Source organism: Lagopus leucura, unplaced genomic scaffold, assembly GCF_019238085.1.
Source record: "Lagopus leucura isolate 7727_CA_CO unplaced genomic scaffold, USGS_WTPT01 Super-Scaffold_739, whole genome shotgun sequence".
NCBI lineage: Eukaryota > Metazoa > Chordata > Aves > Galliformes > Phasianidae > Lagopus > Lagopus leucura.
In genome coordinates this window covers 14,228,594-14,246,290 of record NW_024962255.1, presented here as the reverse complement: position 1 = coordinate 14,246,290, position 17,697 = coordinate 14,228,594, and the positions used below count along the sequence as shown (strand labels likewise).

General features: G+C 42.4%; 1 protein-coding gene across 2 annotated transcripts; it reads left to right on the top strand.

Moving 5' to 3' along the window:
- Positions 1-496: 496 nt before the first annotated feature.
- On the top strand, positions 497-10,654 carry VDAC2 (voltage dependent anion channel 2). 2 transcript variants are annotated; one of them, XM_042862988.1, is made up of 9 exons: positions 497-584; positions 4,296-4,367; positions 5,425-5,474; positions 6,621-6,773; positions 6,857-6,909; positions 7,353-7,580; positions 8,441-8,591; positions 9,415-9,472; positions 10,118-10,654. In XM_042862988.1, exons 2-9 carry the CDS (start codon positions 4,301-4,303, stop codon positions 10,207-10,209), a joined length of 852 nt encoding a protein of 283 aa, XP_042718922.1. In that variant the 5' UTR covers positions 497-584; positions 4,296-4,300; the 3' UTR covers positions 10,210-10,654. The 2 variants fall into 2 exon arrangements, with proteins under 2 accessions (XP_042718922.1, XP_042718921.1); XM_042862987.1 differs by lacking the exon at positions 497-584 and adding an exon at positions 990-1,038.
- Positions 10,655-17,697: the final 7,043 nt, after the last annotated feature.

Genomic DNA, 17,697 nt, shown 5'->3' with positions numbered 1-17,697 from the left:
CGGAGCCGCTCCGTGTGCGGGGCCCTCCCGTGAGCGGAAGAAGAGCGGCGGCGTCGCGGGGCGGAAGTTTCTCGACCCCGTGAGCGGTGTGCGGGCCTCTCCACGCGAGCGCCGCTCGACTGACCGAGACTCTCGAGGCAGCGGCTCCGCGCGGGGGGAGCGGCGGACGCGCATCGGGTGCCGGGCGCGGCCGTTGCCGCCCTCCTCCGCAGGCTCCGCCCTCCCGCGAGGACCCCTTTCCTCCGCCAAGCCGCCCGAATCGGTGCCTGCCGGCCCGTGCCGCTCCCACCCGGCTCCGCACTGAGGAGCGTGGCGTTCCGCACGGCCGGCGCCTCGCGTCCCCGTGCCGGGGTCGCTCGGGGCGGGCGGACGGGCGTTCGAGGCGCCCCGTGGGGACGGGCATCTCACGGGACGGCCCGGGTCGCCCGGGGTCCTACGAGGCGGCGGCGGGCGGGCGGATCGGTGTCTCCTTCACTTCGCCCTCCAGTGTCAGCGGCCGCAGCAGCGCGGCCTCCTCACGGCGAGACCCGCCCGCGCCCCCGGCCCCGCTCCGCCCGGCCCCGCCGCCCTCCCGCGTTAGCCAGGTGCCGGCCCGGGCTTCGGCTCGTCCCGCGGGGGCGGGTGAGGCGGGCGGGGTGCGGGCAAAGGGCTGCGAGCGGGGCCGGGGGCGCCTTCCTCGGCCTCAGACTGGGGACAGCTGGGAGGGACTGGGCGGTGGGGGGCCGGGAGGGCTTAGGGCGCTCCGCCGTCCGCGATGGCCCCGGCCGCGCCCGGCCGCGGTTACATAAGGGGCGGCGGCGGCGGCGGCGGCGGGGGTCAGGCGCGAGGCCCAAGATGGCCGCGCGGAGCGTTCACCTTGCGGCGGCAGCGGGCGCCGCGCGGCCTGGGGCCCGGCCCGCTGCGAGAGGGGCCTCCGCGCTGCTTCGGCTTTCCGAGCACGTAGCGAGCCTGCGGCTGTTTGACTCTCTCTCCCTTCTCCGTAGAGTCTGTGCGTTGGCCTAGCTATGGCTGCGTCGCTCGCGTGCCAGGCGCCGAGGAGTAAGTAGGGAGGCAGTTACAGCGAGGGTAGTGAGTAGCTCTCTGTTAGTAGCGCTGTTCGTGTAAAGGAGGGCAGCGTTAGAGCGGATGTCTAACGATATTTTCTGTATCTACTTACTGCTATTTTCAACGATGGGATAAAATTCCACTGTAGTTATTGCCACTTAAAAAATGTATGCCAGTGCTTATGTATTTTTTTCTTAATTCTGTGCCCTCTAGGCTGATCCTCAATGTCCCGAGGTCTGGAAATGGTTATTGAAGTCATTGGTGTACCTTAATTACTGGGTGTGGGGCTCCTTCCAAGTATTGCCTCGAAAGACAGCTGTGATGTAATAATTGTGACAGCCTTCACGCATCACCGTGGCATTTTTTTTCTTTTTACTTTGGAAGAAAGCATATTTAAATAGCAGATGTTCTGTTTTTTTTTTTTTTTTTTTTTTTTTTTTATTTTTATTTTTTTTAGGGCTGTATAGAAAGGGAGGATAAAATGAAAAATCAGAGTGGGATGCCTACCTGATATAAGTACCTTGTTTGCTCCTTGAATGGGGATTATTTGATACCTGCTGTCACAACCAGCTTGTTGTCATTAAGTGGTGGCTTTAAGTGCTTCTAATTAGTAGTTTAGATGAAAGACGCTTCAAAACATGCTTGAAGAAAATTACTCGTAATTATAAGGATTTGCAAATCCAGTGAATTTATCAACACTAGAGGAAACAAGAATGATATTTTTTGGCCTTTAATGAGCTTTCTGATGGTGATAACAGCTTACCGGGTGGTTTATGTACCCCCAAATAACTTTTCCTCTCATGTCCCTGTCAGTTTATGAATTATAACAGTAGTGTGAAGGTCATAAGCTGTTTTAACTTCTTATCAGGAAACCCAGGCCTGTAGGCTGGAGTGGCTGACAAGGATTAGTCAGTTTCCTGCAGCAGGGAGGATGCTTAACTTGGCTAAATAATAAAAACAGCAGTATCCTTTTACTGCAGTAATTCTATTAATTTAGGTATAGATACTAGAAAAATATTATTTTTTAAACTTTAGGGCCTTAGCATAAATCTCTTGTTTGTAATGAATGTCTGCTTAGCTTGGGAACATTAAAGATGAAAGAAAGTTTATTATACAGTCATTTATATATAGTAGCCTTTAGCACAGACATGCTTTTTGACACTTCTAAACTAGTAATAATTATTCTTCTGGAGATGGTAGTTGGCCCTGCTCATAAGATGAGTGCATAGCTAAAACTTCTCAAAGCCCTTCTAAGTTATTAATGAATTGAACAGCAGGGATTTGGAGTGAGAGAAGGTCAGTGCTCCCACACTTCCTTGAAATTTGGTCCTGCATCTGCTACTTTCTCATCACTGGGGCTCATATCTTTCTGCTATTGAATCTTCTTTTCTTTAGACTTACATTATTAGTTATTTTCTTAAGAATTTACTCCATGCAGGAATGGATTTGTTTGATATTCTCCAGAAAGTGCTGGATAGATTCCTTTACTGATTGCTTGTAGAGCTTAGCATTTGTTGCTGAAGAGGTTTTTGGTTTTTCTTTCAAACTAGGCTAAACGTAGATGATTTGGCTACCATGCAGTTGAAGTTGTCCTCTTGGGGTTTAGGAAGATGGAGAGAGGCATCTGGGAAAACTGCAGTAAATTGTAGAAAAATAATGTTAAGGCACAAGACTTTTTTGTACGATAAATATTTTAAGAATAGTGGTTGTTTGTACAGTTAGGCTGTATCTGGCAGTTATAATCAATGTATATTTTTTGTGGATGCTGTAGTGTAACAGTCTGTTTTACTGGAATGATGCCCTAAGGGAAATAATTCTGGGTCAGGTGTTCTCAGGCAAGTTTTCTTGTTATGTAGGTAAGGCCAGAAAAGACAGACTTTTAATTTAAAAATATGGGGGAACATTGGGAGAGGAAGAGCCTGCTTTGATCCCATGTGACTAATATACTTGTTGAGATCTGCAGGAGGTGAACAATTCCATAGTCTGATGATGATAATTGAAATCTGGTTACAAGTGCTTTACAAGAATGGAAAGTTTTCAGTTGAAAATGAATATGTGAGAGTATAGTCGTCATTATTTGTTTTAGATTCTGAAGATGTTTTTCTGTTTGAAACAAAATCCACATTGCAATGAGATAGACAGTGAATTATGTTCATCTGACTTCCAGAAAAGCACGTGACCAATTAATTTTAAAATCAGATTTTTTAATTTTTTGGTTAGACAATTTTAAAAGGGAAGGTTTTTGACTGTTTAGGCTTTTTTATGATGCTTATCTAGCTAGTGTTAGTGTTTTCCCCTTTGTTTTTGTGACCCTTTTAGGGAAGTCACCAAGTTTGTGAAATACTTTCTGTTTTCTGTATTTTAAAACTCCTGAATAGGCTGTGTCTAATAGTGGCCTTTCACTATTGAAATAGAAGGACATTAGTCACCAAAGGAGGGTAGAGATGGAGAGTATCCTCTCAGGGAGGAGGAGCATTGTGCAGACCTGTGTGGGACCTTAGACTGGCATCCAGCAGGCCAGGGAAGCTTGGTCAGATCTGGTCTTGAATGACAGGCTCTTTAACAGTGAGTTTGCCAGAAGCTCCCTGTCTGAGAAGAGCTCTCCTTACAAGTCCATTTCCTGTTCTCACCTGTATGACTTGTTCCTTTTAAACTAATGAGGAGCTCACCCTCCCCACCCTTGCCCCTAGACTTAAACTCTTGCCCTGTGTAAGAGGAAAGATCTTCATCTGAATAATTGCTGGTTAACAGCCTTTGAAGATACTTTCCAAATCTTGTCTTTACCGTTTTAAATATTGGGCAAGTGATGTTGCAAAACAGATATGCACTTTCGCATATTGAAAATGAAACGTTGTGGGTCTTCTCCGAAAACTTCCATAAGCATCTGACTTTGTGAAACTTAAGGAGGTATCTACTAACGTTGCAGCATTCCATGTTTCTCCCTCCCTGGTTTTCAGTGAGCTTTCAGTTGGTTTGTGATAATTAAAGACGTAAGCAATAAATCAACTTGAAAAGTAAAGATTTCTCTGGTGACCTCTTGACAGTAACTGGGCTGCCTGTGCTAAGAAAATGTTTAGTGTCTGCAGTGAACATCAGAAAATCTGTAGATTTTCCACAAAGTAATGTAATTGTTTGAACCATCTGTCAAGTGAATCTGCCTTTAAAGAAAGAGCATCGTTAACCGTTGTGCTGGTGTTCTTGTAGGAGTGCATAGTAGAAGATTGAATTGTAATTATGCCATTACTTTTCAGCTCCAATGGCGATTCCTCCATCATATGCAGACCTCGGCAAATCTGCCAGAGATATCTTCAACAAAGGATATGGTGAGTCAATACAGTGTATTGAGTGTGCTGCAGGAATGAATTGACTAGTTTAGCATGGATGTGGAGTTCAATGAGTGCTCAAATGCCTGTGCTTCTGGTAGGGAGGAGGCTGTGTTTCATTTAAAATATTTCTATCAGCTAATGTGCCAGCAGAAGCCTTTTTGTGAGCTATTTTGATATGAGGTCTGCTAAACCTTACTGCATTAACCACCTTAATGTTATGTGAAGAGGTCTTGCAGAAGCATCCACTGTTACACAGCTTAGGAGTACCTTTGCACTTCCTTTACAGATTTTTTGCCAAAGCACTTGTTGGTACACAAAGGCGAATATACCACTGTAACATATGGTTTTGTTGTTGGGGTTTTTTTGTTGGTTGGTTGGTTTGTGTTTTTTTTGGAACAGCAAGAGGAAGGAGTGATCTGAAAGAATTCTCTGACATTTTTAAGTAGCATAGTTTAAAAAAAGAAGTGCTTAGTTGCAGTGCTGTTTATTTCAGGTCTTTGGGAATTCATACAGGAGCTCATTCTCCAAGGCTAACTCTCAAGTTTGAGTGTAAGAAAATCAAATTATTCTCCCATAGTCCTCCTTATGCTCTGGTGGCTGTGTATTTCCTAGTGACACCACATTCAGGCTTTTTCTTTGAGGTCTGTCTTAGTGCTGAGGCGACGATTTTATGCAATAGGGTTGCTCTTTAAATGGCATTGAGTACAGAGTAGATACCATTCAGAGAACAAGAGAATGTATCCTGTCTGTCACTAAGTTTACTCTTGGAAGCCATCTTTTGTTAGTATTAAGTATGGTATACAACAGAGAGCTATTCTTTGCTAATTCTTTAGTGATGACAGACCAAACTCCTAGTTTGTTCTTAGGATGACCTCCTCTACTGCTGTGGCATCTGAAATTAGAGTGCAACAGAAGTCAGCCTACGCTGGGTTTTTTATGTGTATGCTTATATGTGTGTATATATACACACACTTCTGGGAAACCAACATCGTGAAAAATCTGCATAGTCTTTAGTTAAAGCTTAACTTTTTAACTGTAACTTCTGTTTATTAAGGGTTTGGGCTGGTGAAACTGGATGTGAAGACAAAATCTGCAAGTGGAGTGGTGAGTTTAAATACTTATTCATTGTATTTCTAGGGGCTGAATGTTCAGATGCTTGTTTAATTATATATGAGCACTTTCCAGATGCCATTATGTAGCTTGTAGGTTATATTAATGTTACTAATGATAATTTCAGGAGCACATAGAGCTCTGACTTCATTCTGAATATAATGCTACTATTGCAAATATCACATAAAACAATAACAAAGCTTTCTTAATCTTTGTAAAATAAAAAGGTTTCTTAGCTGTCCCTCGTGTTAAGACTAAAAAAATATTTGACATATTATTTGCTGTTTAGCATGCAACTTTGTTTCTGTAAATTTTTGACACCTTGATCCATGTGTGAAGTAGTTGGCAGTGAGACAGCACTGTGCATTCCCTTTAAAAGGTATTTAAGTGCTGCTGCTATGTTCCATGATAGGTATCTTGGTCATGCAAGCAGTACCTCCTGCAACTCCCATCTGTTTTTAGAGCAGACTTCACAAGATATAAAAGTAGATTTTTCCCTCCACCAAGAACAGGAAGTTTTAATTGTGTAACTGGCTGTTTAAAAACAAGGTGTGTGGGTTATGTGCTGTTTTTTTTATAGAAGCCTGCATTCCAACAGAAACACTGTTTGCAAGGGCCCTGTTATAGGTGTAGTGCTGCTTCCTTTTGTTTCTATCAAGGTTGAGTGGTTATCCTGCTAAAACTCACTGCGAAATTCATGCTCTTGTGTGAATCCCATTTCAGTTACAACACCTCTTTCCCAGGAAGGGAATGTGCATAAGCATATGTTAGGGACTCCTGGTTTGGTTTGATTTTTCTTTTTTCCTTTCCCTCAATAGTACCAGACTTAGCCTTATTTCAGGAAGTTTTTTTTCTTCTTTTCTTCTGGGAACAACTGTTTTGCTTTTGAGTTGCATTTTAAACCTCTATTTTGTAAGAGCGGTGCACGCTGCATTTGAGATGGAGGGTGAGAAGGGAGAAGTCTGTAATGTGAATGTGAGTCATCTAGTTCTTCTCCATGGTATGTTGCTGTCTCCCAAGTTATCTAAGGTTATGTAGAACAAGATCTTCAGTGAAGAAAGGTCTTTTCTCTTTTGTTACTTCGTCAGGCTTTCGGGATCACATGTTTATTCAGTATAACATGGACACTGTCCTTTTTAGGAATTCACAACATCTGGTTCATCGAACACAGACACTGGAAAAGTGAATGGAAGCTTGGAGACCAAATACAAGTGGGCTGAGTATGGGCTGACTTTCACAGAAAAATGGAACACAGATAACACTCTGGGAACAGAAATTGCAATTGAAGATCAGGTAATAGATTAGCTGAGTATTCATTTATTTTACTGAACCAATAGAACTGAATTTAGAGCTTTATTTTCTCATCCTTCAATTAGATTGCCAAAGGCTTGAAGTTGACGTTTGATACAACTTTCTCACCAAATACAGGGTAAGTTTTTTTTCCTTTTTCCCTTGTGTATCATGCTACACGTGTGGTTGGTAAATGTTTCATCTGCTGTGTCAAATCAATACATGTTTGTTATTGATCCAAATTAGCAAACCCCAATGCTAAAGGCTTCTGCTTTTCCACATTGCATCTTATTCTAGGGGCTTAGTATTGGGTACTTCACAACTATCTATTTCTTTTAATTTCTGAGATAAAAATATTTAGTTGGACTATTACAGGAAGTATGGAGATGTTTCTATCTTCATCACAATGCATGTTTATGTGATTTTTGTTTACTTTCTTGATGAGTTACCCATGCTTTGGGCCAGTCTGTTGGATGTATGTGCATGGCATTTGGGTCCATTCTGTTGAGGCATATGGCTCAAATTTGTCTGCTCATGGAGAATGATCAAACTGTGTTAAGATTAACTGTTTCTCTGTTTCAGAAAGAAAAGTGGTAAAATTAAGTCAGCATATAAACGTGAATGCCTAAACCTAGGTTGTGATGTTGACTTCGATTTTGCTGGGCCTGCAATCCATGGTTCAGCTGTCTTTGGTTATGAAGGATGGCTAGCGGGCTATCAAATGACTTTTGATAGTGCCAAATCAAAATTGACAAGGAATAACTTCTCTGTGGGTTACAAGACTGGAGACTTCCAGCTTCACACCAACGTGTAAGTACTGGAAATTGTATCCTGTTCTACAGAAGCAAGCTTTTTTTTGCCTTCCTGCTAAGATGTGCTTGCAAGGCACTTAAGCAGCATGCATTTTTTAATATCAAACTTTGTAAATAAATAGTACTTCATCCCTTTTTCAAAATGCTAAATACACTAAGTAATGACTTGTTAACATTTGTAGTATGATACATGCTATAGTTTACCAAATACTTGGAAGTGTGATAGGCTTGTTATGCAGAGCTGGTCAAAAGACTTTATGCAGCTTTCCCCATGTGTTGAGCTGTATCTGACTGTAATTCAGGAGGTGATCCATTTGTTAGAGGTAGCAATTAGTGTTGCACTACTTAAGTAGGCCAGAAGCAGTTTCTGGAGCAAAAATACTTCTGCTTATGGACGTTTTGAGTAGGTACATCTTCCTGTATTGATGAGATGAGTGCGTGAAATGATTAGAGTGCAGCTAAAGCAGGAACCATCTTTATTCTGAACTTTCTTCAAATTGTATGTTTGTTAAAAACTCTGGGTGTTCTCCAGAGCGAGCTAACTAAAATCTCCCAAAGCTTCACTCTAATGCGTTGTTTTAGTGTGCTTATTTAGGGCATAACTTGATTTTGAGATGAACTTTGTTTTGAATGGGGACTGTTCTGTCTGGTTCTGTGGAAGTCGAGGTGAGGGAAGCTGCAAAGCATGTTAGTCAGAATATAAGAATCCTATTTAATTTTGAAGCTTTTTTCGTCTCCCCTTATCCAGTCTAAAAGTGGGAAGCAAACATTCTAAATTCTTATTTAAATAGAAATTTGAACTGTTTCTTTAAAAAAGATTATGTAGATATAAGAAGCTGATTTTTTTCATCTGTGCAGCAATGATGGTTCGGAATTTGGCGGTTCAATTTACCAGAAAGTGAGTGACAATCTTGAAACTGCCGTAAACCTGGCATGGACAGCTGGTAGCAACAGCACTCGCTTTGGAATTGCAGCTAAATACAAGTTGGATTCCACTGCTTCCATCTCTGTAAGTATGGTTCTAACTGAAAGGGTTATGCTAAACTGAGAAGCTTTTTAGTTTCTGAGCATGTGTGTTAGTACAAAAGAAGATGAGTAATCAAAAAGTCTTGCAAGAGCTAGTCTTGGAATCCAAGTCATTATGAATAAAACAAGTAGTATTTAAATGTTGCCTACAGTGAAGTCTATTTTATAATCTGGCTTAAATGTTGTATTATGTACAGAACTACACATACTCGTATAATAAAAACAAAAACCCCTTCATATCTGATTCTGTAAGCTTACAGATTGGCAACAGTTCTCTTAGTAAGAACTGTAAGAGGTGCTGGTTGAATTCCGTGTTGCAGGGAAGTTTTATTTGTTGTGAAATTAGAATTGAACTTGGAGTATTGGAATAATTCTACAGAGGAAGTGAGGCAAAGTGGGGGAAAAGAATTTTGCACATCCTTGTTATGTTGGTTCTCTGAAATGTCTACTACGTGTTTGGTTGGATATGCAAAGCATGAATTATTTTCTAATATGAATGTGGAAGATTTTTTCCAAAGCAGTTTGTTGTGGTGAGTTGCTGTGTTCTTCTCAAAGGAGTGTAGAGAAGTTCACCAGCCAAACTGCATTCCAGTAACAATTCTTCCTGCCTCTGCAATCCTGTCTGCACTCAAATGGTTATATTCTTTAGCATAGGTTGTGGGGCAGAGGCATAGTTAGGGAGACAGTCTAGTAAGCACAGCGAAAATGAAAGAACATGTAGCACATTGCTAACTGCTGAATAATAACAAAGAACTCTTCAATTAAAACATTTCAATTGCTTCTGTGTTTTTACTTATTTTCTCCAGGCAAAAGTGAACAACTCTAGTCTAGTTGGAGTGGGTTACACCCAGACCCTGAGGCCAGGTAAGGGCTTTCACATCCGTGTCTTTCACGCGTGACACAAACACCTGAGTTCTATGTATCTATATGCAATTATTTTGAATTTTCAGAATAATTTTGTCTTGAAGGCAAAGTAGATGCTTGACAGCAAGTTCTGTTGCACATAAAACCTTTACTTAAGACAAATTAAGCTGTGTCTAATGGTATTTCTGCATTGTATTCCTCATTGATTTGCTTACCAGCTGTCACGTTCGATAGCTTAGCTTTAAACTTGCTCTGTTTAAACATGAAAACACCTGTTAATGCTACATCACCGTTATTTGGTTCTCTATCTGAAAAACCAGTAAAAATCATGCTTGCACTCCCTCACAAATCTGTTTTTCTGTGCATAGTTTTCTTTCTTAATGCACACCTTAAGGTAGAAGAATTTTGATATATTTATCAAATGAAGTCTTTGGATATCCAGGTTGTAGAACAGTGTTTTTAAAAAAGTGTCTAGTTTGTTGGGTTCACATAACTAGCTTTCAGTGGATTTTGTATGTAAATGAATGTAGATAACTTTGAAGCAAAGTAATAAGAAATACAACTGAGACTTGTAATGACAGAGGTTGAGTTGCATGAAGGCTACTCTGCTTACGTGTTGTAAACATAATCTTTAAAATTTTACAGGTGTGAAGCTTACTTTGTCTGCCCTGATAGATGGAAAGAGCATCAATGCTGGTGGCCATAAACTTGGTCTTGGCCTGGAATTGGAGGCTTAAAAAGGTGAAGAAACTGCTGCAGAGAAGGGATATCAGAAGAATTTGGCCTTAAAACGTATTTCCAATGTGACCAGCAGGCTTTTTCCCAAAACGAGTACAAGAGCTGTATTTGTATTTAGGCAGTTACTTGTTAGCTGGTTTCTAGTTAAATTGGTTACCCGTCTAGTTACGAGTCTGCACTAGCGCAGTCACTTAAACATTATTTAAATGTATTTAACTGTTCAATGCGCTACCCACAAATAATGAAACAGACATCTGAGAAAACTGTACAATTGTGTGCATGTTTGTTTTATGTTCCTTTTAACATTCAATATTGCTGTTGAATGGAAAATCAATCAGTGGATATCTTGAAATGAGGTCAACGGTTCTGTCAAATCACCTTACGTAGAAATACATTTGGTATCCCAAGATGACTCAAATTATGAATAAAACAAGTACACACATACTTATGCCTCGGATATTTTAAGAGTTAAGATAATAGGGTAGTGCTCAGTTAAGTTTTAACTAATGCTAACTCAAGATGTAGTGCTCTGTATCTTTGTGCAATTAAGGACTCACCCCATCCATGAAAATGCTGAATATAGCTGGTTTTCACTGAACAGTTAGATTCCTCAAGCAAGTCATGTATTTGGTTTTATTTTGTTTTTGTTCAAGTAAGGTAAGATTTGTCATGTCACGATGGCTTAAGTCCCTTATGTTTCATGGGCAAGATTTACTGCATTACTAGTTGGCCTGCTCGTGTAAAGAGTGCAGAGTGATTTCCATGCCATGTTAAGGCATTTAAAAACTGCTCCTTGATGCTTTTACACAAGGGAAGGGGGGGAGGGAGGGGAAGAAATCCCACAAACACTTATTTGCTTATATTTGTATGAAGTGAGACTTAACAACTGCAACTGAATGTAATGGTACAACAGCCTGCTTAGCCCAAATACTGTGAGAGGTTTCTGCTTAAACTGAATGAAATAAAGGCTTAATTTTAAGTGGAAATGGAGGAAAATATATCCAATTTTGCTTTCTCATTGACAGATAAATATTGGCAAATTTGGTAAGAAATGTCAAATAATAGAAAAACTCAGATATTCTGGAATTTCTAGAATTGTGTGAGGGACAAATCTCTTAAGATTGCACTCCTAAGAGCAAGCATAGCTAGTTGTGAATGTTTTTAATGTGGAATATTTTATATTCATGCAGCTCTTCTAAGAAGAGGGTTTTATTGTTTTCAATGGTGTACCTTGGGTCTGGTTCTTAGTATCTCATAGTGATATAGGTGTGTGTCTCTTCTTGATCTTGCAACGTTTAGTTCACAGCAACTTCCTTTGTAGGGAAGGAGACTGCCTTATCAGGAAGTTCTGTCTATAGCTTGTAGACTTAGCTCATCTGAAAGTCTTCATGATTTACTTGAGATCTTGGCCCATCCTGCATTATTGCTCTCATACTAAATTCTGAAGTGCAACAGTAAACTCCCTGTATTCAGCCTTTAGCTACGGAATTGTTAAGCCACCTTCTCAGAAGGTAGGAAAGAGCTTACACTGAGAAGACTGTCTGCTCAGCCTTTTGAGCAGGCTTCATGTAGTGTCTGACCAGTTCTGTTACCTGAAGAAAAGAAAGTTCAGCTGTGTGGGTCATTTTGGGATAGCTTTGGTGCCCAGTCAAAACGCCTTTTTAGGAGCACTTCCACCAGTGATGCAAGAAGCAGCGCTTAAGATGCAGTTTGTTACTCTGTTGCATGCAAGCATTTGTAAACTGGTAGTTTGAAGTGTTTTCATATATGCTAGCACTTTTAAAACTAGAGACTGTGTGGCCAGACAATTGCACTTCAGTACAGATTCTCTTCAGTGTTGCACAGGCTAGTCCTGGAAAAAAAAAAAAGCTGTCTGCCTGCATTTATTAACTGGTTGTAGCATTTGGGCAGATAAAGGGCTGTGTTTTGCTTATGAGCAAAGCCTTGTTTATGTCCTTAAAGCAGCATGGCTACAGCACTGAAGCTGCTCTCTGCAGTGTTTGGATAGGGCTCTTCGTGGTCTGGCACCTGGTCTTATGCACGAGCCAACTACCTTAACCCTTTTTCTTTACCATCTGTTTACCTCTAGTTGTCTTTCTCAAGGTTGTATAATAGGCAAGTGAAATAAAAGTGGGTACTTTAGAGTTTCTCTTTGGCTCACCTACGAATTTGTGATGGGAAGCTTGAACCTATTCATTTTATTCCATGGTCAGAGGTAATACGCTGAGCAAGTCCTTAGCCTTTAAACCTTAAGCAGTTCTCTGTTATAATGCCGATAGGCCATAGGTAAAATACAAGTAAGTAACACAGTAGTTAATTGAAAATGTCATAAACCACTGCCTTGAGTAAGCACAAGAAGTTCAATGTCTTATCTTTTGACATCTCTCAAGTAGGGCTTATAGAAGGCTTTCAAACTTTCTTTCCAGGTGTGCTGCAGAAGCTAGTGGTGTATCTAGAGTTCTGTGGTGAGGAATCTTAGTAGCGTTAATAAGCTTTATTTTGTTAGGAAATGTAAAAAGCCTTAATGATAATTTTCAGCACTAGCCAGCCTTTCCTCAGTGGTCATTCTGAACAAAATAAAGATGCTTGGGCTCCTCAGTGATCTGAGTGTGGTTGTGCATACATAGTGATGAACTGTAGCACTGTGTTCCTGCCTGGTGTAGCTGAATAGGGATTGTCTGTGTGCATACTGCAAGGAGGCTTAATCTTACTTCCGTAAGTAAAACTTTCATATGATGCTGATCCCCTCCCTTTATCTTGTGAGCTACTGGGTGACTCAAACATCTATTGTTCCTGTTATGCTGTAGCAATTCCCCAGGTCTCATGAACTTACTCATAGTTCAGCATGGTGTGCTATATTCTTAAATCTGCCTTTTGTGCACTGCAGTCTTAAGAAACCGTGAAACTTGTCTGGATCTATTTTGGGTGTGGAAGCCTTTCACACCCAGTACTGGGGTACAGGTTTGTAACTTTCCTTTGGGTGTTGCTGGGATACAGCCAGGTTGCACTGGAGTGTACGTGCTGCCCTCTGCCGTCCTGTTCTTGTGCTGGGCTTGCTGCTCTCCAGCGGGCACAGAGCTACTGCATTTGAATCTTAAGCAAAGCTGCTTCTACAGAAGGCAGAACTGAGCAGATGTTACCGTCCATGTGCAAGTGATTCAGCCCCGTTGGCTTCCTGAGAAGTGAAGGCGCAAAGAACTCTGCCACTAACTAACATAACAAATCCTAACAGCAGGTGTAAATGTTTCCTGTGCCTTGCCAAAAAGGAAAACTCAAAGAACAGTCTGGCTGGGTTCATACGTGACATGGAAGGGCTGTGTTTGTTGCAAGCTGAACTAATGTGCTACTCAGTCTCTCTTTGCTGCAGGACACTTCTGTTCCTGATCTGGAACAGGAAGAAAACAAATCATATCAGTTCCTGTAGTGTGTACATTGTGTTTTAGTGACACTTCTCATTACAAAGCTCCTGGGCCTGACTTGTGATTGTCAGGCTCTCCATGTGCTGTGAGGTCAAATAGAAAGCAATAAACAACTTTTTTATTTATTTAGCTTAATGATGCAACTAGTTTTTGCTTCAGCTATGAGTATAATGCTAATGCTCATGTAAAGAGAGTCAAAATGGACATGCACAGCAATTTCTGAAAAAAATAATACACAATAAAAATCTAGAAATGCTGTTAGAAGGTGGGGTGTTAGAGATTTGGTTACAATCCACACTTTGTCATACAGTCATGTTTAACTACTAGTGTTGGGAAAAGTGCTGACAATGCTAAAAGTGGCAAGCAAGGGTTTTGTTCAGTGCCAAATGTTTGACCTTTACTATAGCACATTATAGCACATGTTTCTACATGAGAGTTTTCTGCTGAGTGCAGTGCCATGCAGGTACTTGCAGTAAGCTCCTGCTGGGTATCAGTAGCACGCACCACAATCTTTCAAGAGGCTGTGGGTGCTGTCAGGATGTGCTTTGTCCTGGGTCCACTGGGGAAGGCCCTGGTGTGATAGTAACAGCTCTGCATATTGAACTCCATGTTTTTAGTGACTGAATCTTCTGTGTTTACTTACGCTCCTAGGAGCATTAACATGAATGGGTACTACCAAATCTTACTAATCTTGTTTGCTGTGCTTGCTGGAGTGCCTTTGGGTGTGCTGTGTGAGTCACAGCTACCCATGCTCTATAACCACAGCCCATATGGGTAGGAAAGCACAGGGAGCAGCTCACAAAGAAATAGTGAACTTTGGCCCTAGATATTTTAATTTATCCAGGATGTTGTTATTTAAAGCACACCTTAACCAAATGACAAGTGTAAGACATGCTTAGTTTCTTCATTTAGGATATTGAAAATCACGCTGTGTGAAAATAGGTGCTATCACCAAGGTGAGGATGTTGGGGAGGGGTATTTTTTCCTGCAGGCATGAAGTGGGGATGTTTTCTCCCGCGGCTGCTGAAGCAGCGTTGTTGCAGCTGCAGCGACCCAGCGGTACGAGTGGCGGCAGGATCTGCGATGTGCCGTTGCTCCGCTGCGCAGCGCGCGCGGCCCGTGGGTCTGCTCTGCCATCTGGCGGCCACTGCCTGCCTCGTTCGTCTCTCTTGGGAAGGTAATAGAACCGGACGGAGCTCCTTTCTTTGCTGTTCCTTATGTACAGTGGGGAGCCCCGGGGGGTGGCGGGGATGGGGCGCCCTTGCAGTCCGTAGGTAAAGGCTGGTAGGTGTGTGGCAGCTCGGCTGGTCAGCCGCTTCAGAGGGCGTTTGGTGACAGATTGCTGTGTGGAGGACAGCAGCAAAACCTGCCTGTTCTAGCACAGGAAAAGCTGTTTTACCATGACTGTGATTTCTAAGTTTTGCAATTTTTTTTGGTGATGGTATTGTGAAGACCAAAGCGACAGGTGTTCTTAACATTCCAGTCAGTTACAGTCCATCATGAGGGTCACCTGGTGCTGTTACCACTTCTCTAATTGATAGCAAGTGCTGCTGGGATCGAGAGGTTGGATGTGGGCTGATTGCTGCACTTGTGTGTTCCTTTAGCGGGACTGGCTCTGTCTGGTGCCCTCATAGAGGAGTGGAGGTGTTCTTTCTGCCAGATGACAGCACCAGGTGGGTGTGTGGTAACACCTGGTGTTTTGTAAATCTATGTTTTCTGAAAGATACTGAAGTAAACTGCAGTTCATAAGCAACTAATTTGGATGCTGCTGCTTAGCCTGGCTTCTATTGCAGTCTTCATAGCACAAGGCTGACCTCCCTCCCCCGGTGTTTGATAAATGTTTTATTTTTACTTTGCTTTCTTGAAGTTTGTTGTAAGATGTGGTACAATGTTTAGTCTGACATAAAAGCCCTCCCTCTGTCCGGGGTACTTCAGTACATCATTGGAACTGTTTGCATTGCTCCTTCATGCTTTTTCCTTGCTGGGAACTGTCCAAACACTGACTCAAAATCCCTGTTTCCTACGATTTCTTCTTTGTGCATTACACTTTTACATCCCTCTTGCTTCATGGCTTTTTAACTCCTTGGAGGAGATGCAACAGGAAGCAGTCAAAATGATTTGGTGCTGTCGTAGCTGTTGTGATGCAATTTCCTTTTATGGAGATGAAGCCAAACACAAGGTGGAAAGAAAAGATACTTAAACATAGAAAAGTACTTGCAGCTTCTGCTGGTGAGCCTGGCTCCCTAATTTGCTCCACTTCTGTTGGAGAACCATGACCACAGTATGAGGCAGACTGGGGATGTAGCCAGTACTTATCTAGAGCTGCCTGAAGTGAGCTGTTTCCCTGCTTGGAGGTTTTCCACACCTTAACCCAAAGAAAGGAAGATGAGCTCTAATTAGGTCAGGAAAAAGTAAGTCAGAGGTATAGTACAGAAATGCTTGACCATAAAATTAGTACGTGTATAATGCACATTTATAATTGAGGTGGTGAAAATTAAGATTGCTTATGCACATTTAGTCTTCTGTAAACTTCCAGTGCTTAGCTTTGCAGCCTTAAACATGTGTGTTTAATGCAGTTTGTGGGGCAGCCATGAAAGCTCTATGTGCTCAGTGAACAGGCTCTGGCTGCATGTGCTTCGTTCTCGTTAAGGGTGTATTATAGTCTGTATTTGGAGGTTTAAATTCACCCTTGGAGTTACGCTTGTGCTAAAGGGCATGATGGCATACCTGGCATGTGAGTGACTGTGCTGTAAATTAAGGAAGGAAATCACAGTGGTAGCCATACAAGTAACCGTAGCTTAGGGACGAAGAGAGGAGAGAGAAGTTCTTAATGGTACCTGGGCTACTTTCACTTTACACAGGAGTGAAGTGGGGGCCCCAGATCTCTGTGTTTTGATTAAATGCACCTGTACTTCTGCCTCTGTCAAGTTTGTCTTTGTCAACAAGTCAAATTGGTGTCTTAGTTAAACCCACTTCAGCGAAGGCTGGATTGGGATTTTTTTTCTAGCGGTCGAATCTATCAGATAAGGCTTGGTGCTACACAACCCTCACATGGGTTGGGAAATATTAGGTTTGGAATTGCAGGCTGGGCTCTCAGCAGGGCACTGCTCTGGCCTGTGTGTCCCTGAGATGAGGAACGGCTCTGCCTGGTGCATGCACTGGCTGCAGGCAGGCCCAGTGGCACAGCAAAGATGGCTCTGTGTATTTTTGAATCATAGAATTGTTAATGCTGGAAAGATGACTGGGGTCACCTGGTCCAGCCATCAATCTCTACCTGTGACCGCCTTACGCCATGTCCCTCAGTGTCTTACCTGCCCTTTTCTTGAACACCTCCATGGACAGTGACTCCACCATCTCCCTGGGCAGCCCATTCCAGACCACTCCTTTAGAGAATAAGTTTTTCCTGATATCCAACCTGAACTCCCCTGGCACAACTTGAGGTCATTCCCCTCTGTCCCACTGCCGTTAGCTGGAAGAAGAGGCCAGCCCCACAACCTCTCAGGTAGTTATAGAGAGTGATAAGTCATCCTCTGAGCCTCCTCCTCTGCAGACTGAACAAATCCCAGTTCCCTCAGCCACTCTTCATAAATCTTGTGCTCCAGACTCTTCACAACTTTGTTGCCCTTCTCTGGACACGCTCCGGGATTTTGATGTCTTTCTTGTAGTGGGGAGTGGAGGGAAAACCTGCTGCTTTTTGTTCATGTACCATCTTGTTGAGGGTTTGACCTAGTGAGCATGGTTCTGTCATTGCACTCTGATAGAGAATTAATGCTGTCCTGTGCTAGGGATGTTTTTGAGCCTGTCTACCTCAGCTCAGTAGACAGTTGAAAGGGAACAGAAGAAGGCCCTGTGATTTCTTTCAGGCCATATTAATCTCTTTGATATAATACATATGACAGCACAGTAGTTGCACAATTAACTGTGTCTTTCTGCTTTGGAACGACCCCACTAATTACTCTTCATTGAGAAGATGGATTAAGTAGCTTGGGAGAGTGTTTTATGGCAGCTGACGGTTAGGTGGCCGGATGATGTGGAAGGTGACTGGGTGGAGTTGGCACAGCAGTGCCT

Bases quoted from the DNA above. Each gene is read 5' to 3' on its own strand.
- VDAC2 (XM_042862987.1), top strand. From the start codon at position 1,005: ATGGCTGCGTCGCTCGCGTGCCAGGCGCCGAGGA. The intron at 4,368-5,424 runs GTGAGTCAATAC...CTGTTTATTAAG, and splicing joins TATCTTCAACAAAGGATATG to GGTTTGGGCTGGTGAAACTG. The intron at 8,592-9,414 runs GTAAGTATGGTT...TATTTTCTCCAG, and splicing joins ATTCCACTGCTTCCATCTCT to GCAAAAGTGAACAACTCTAG.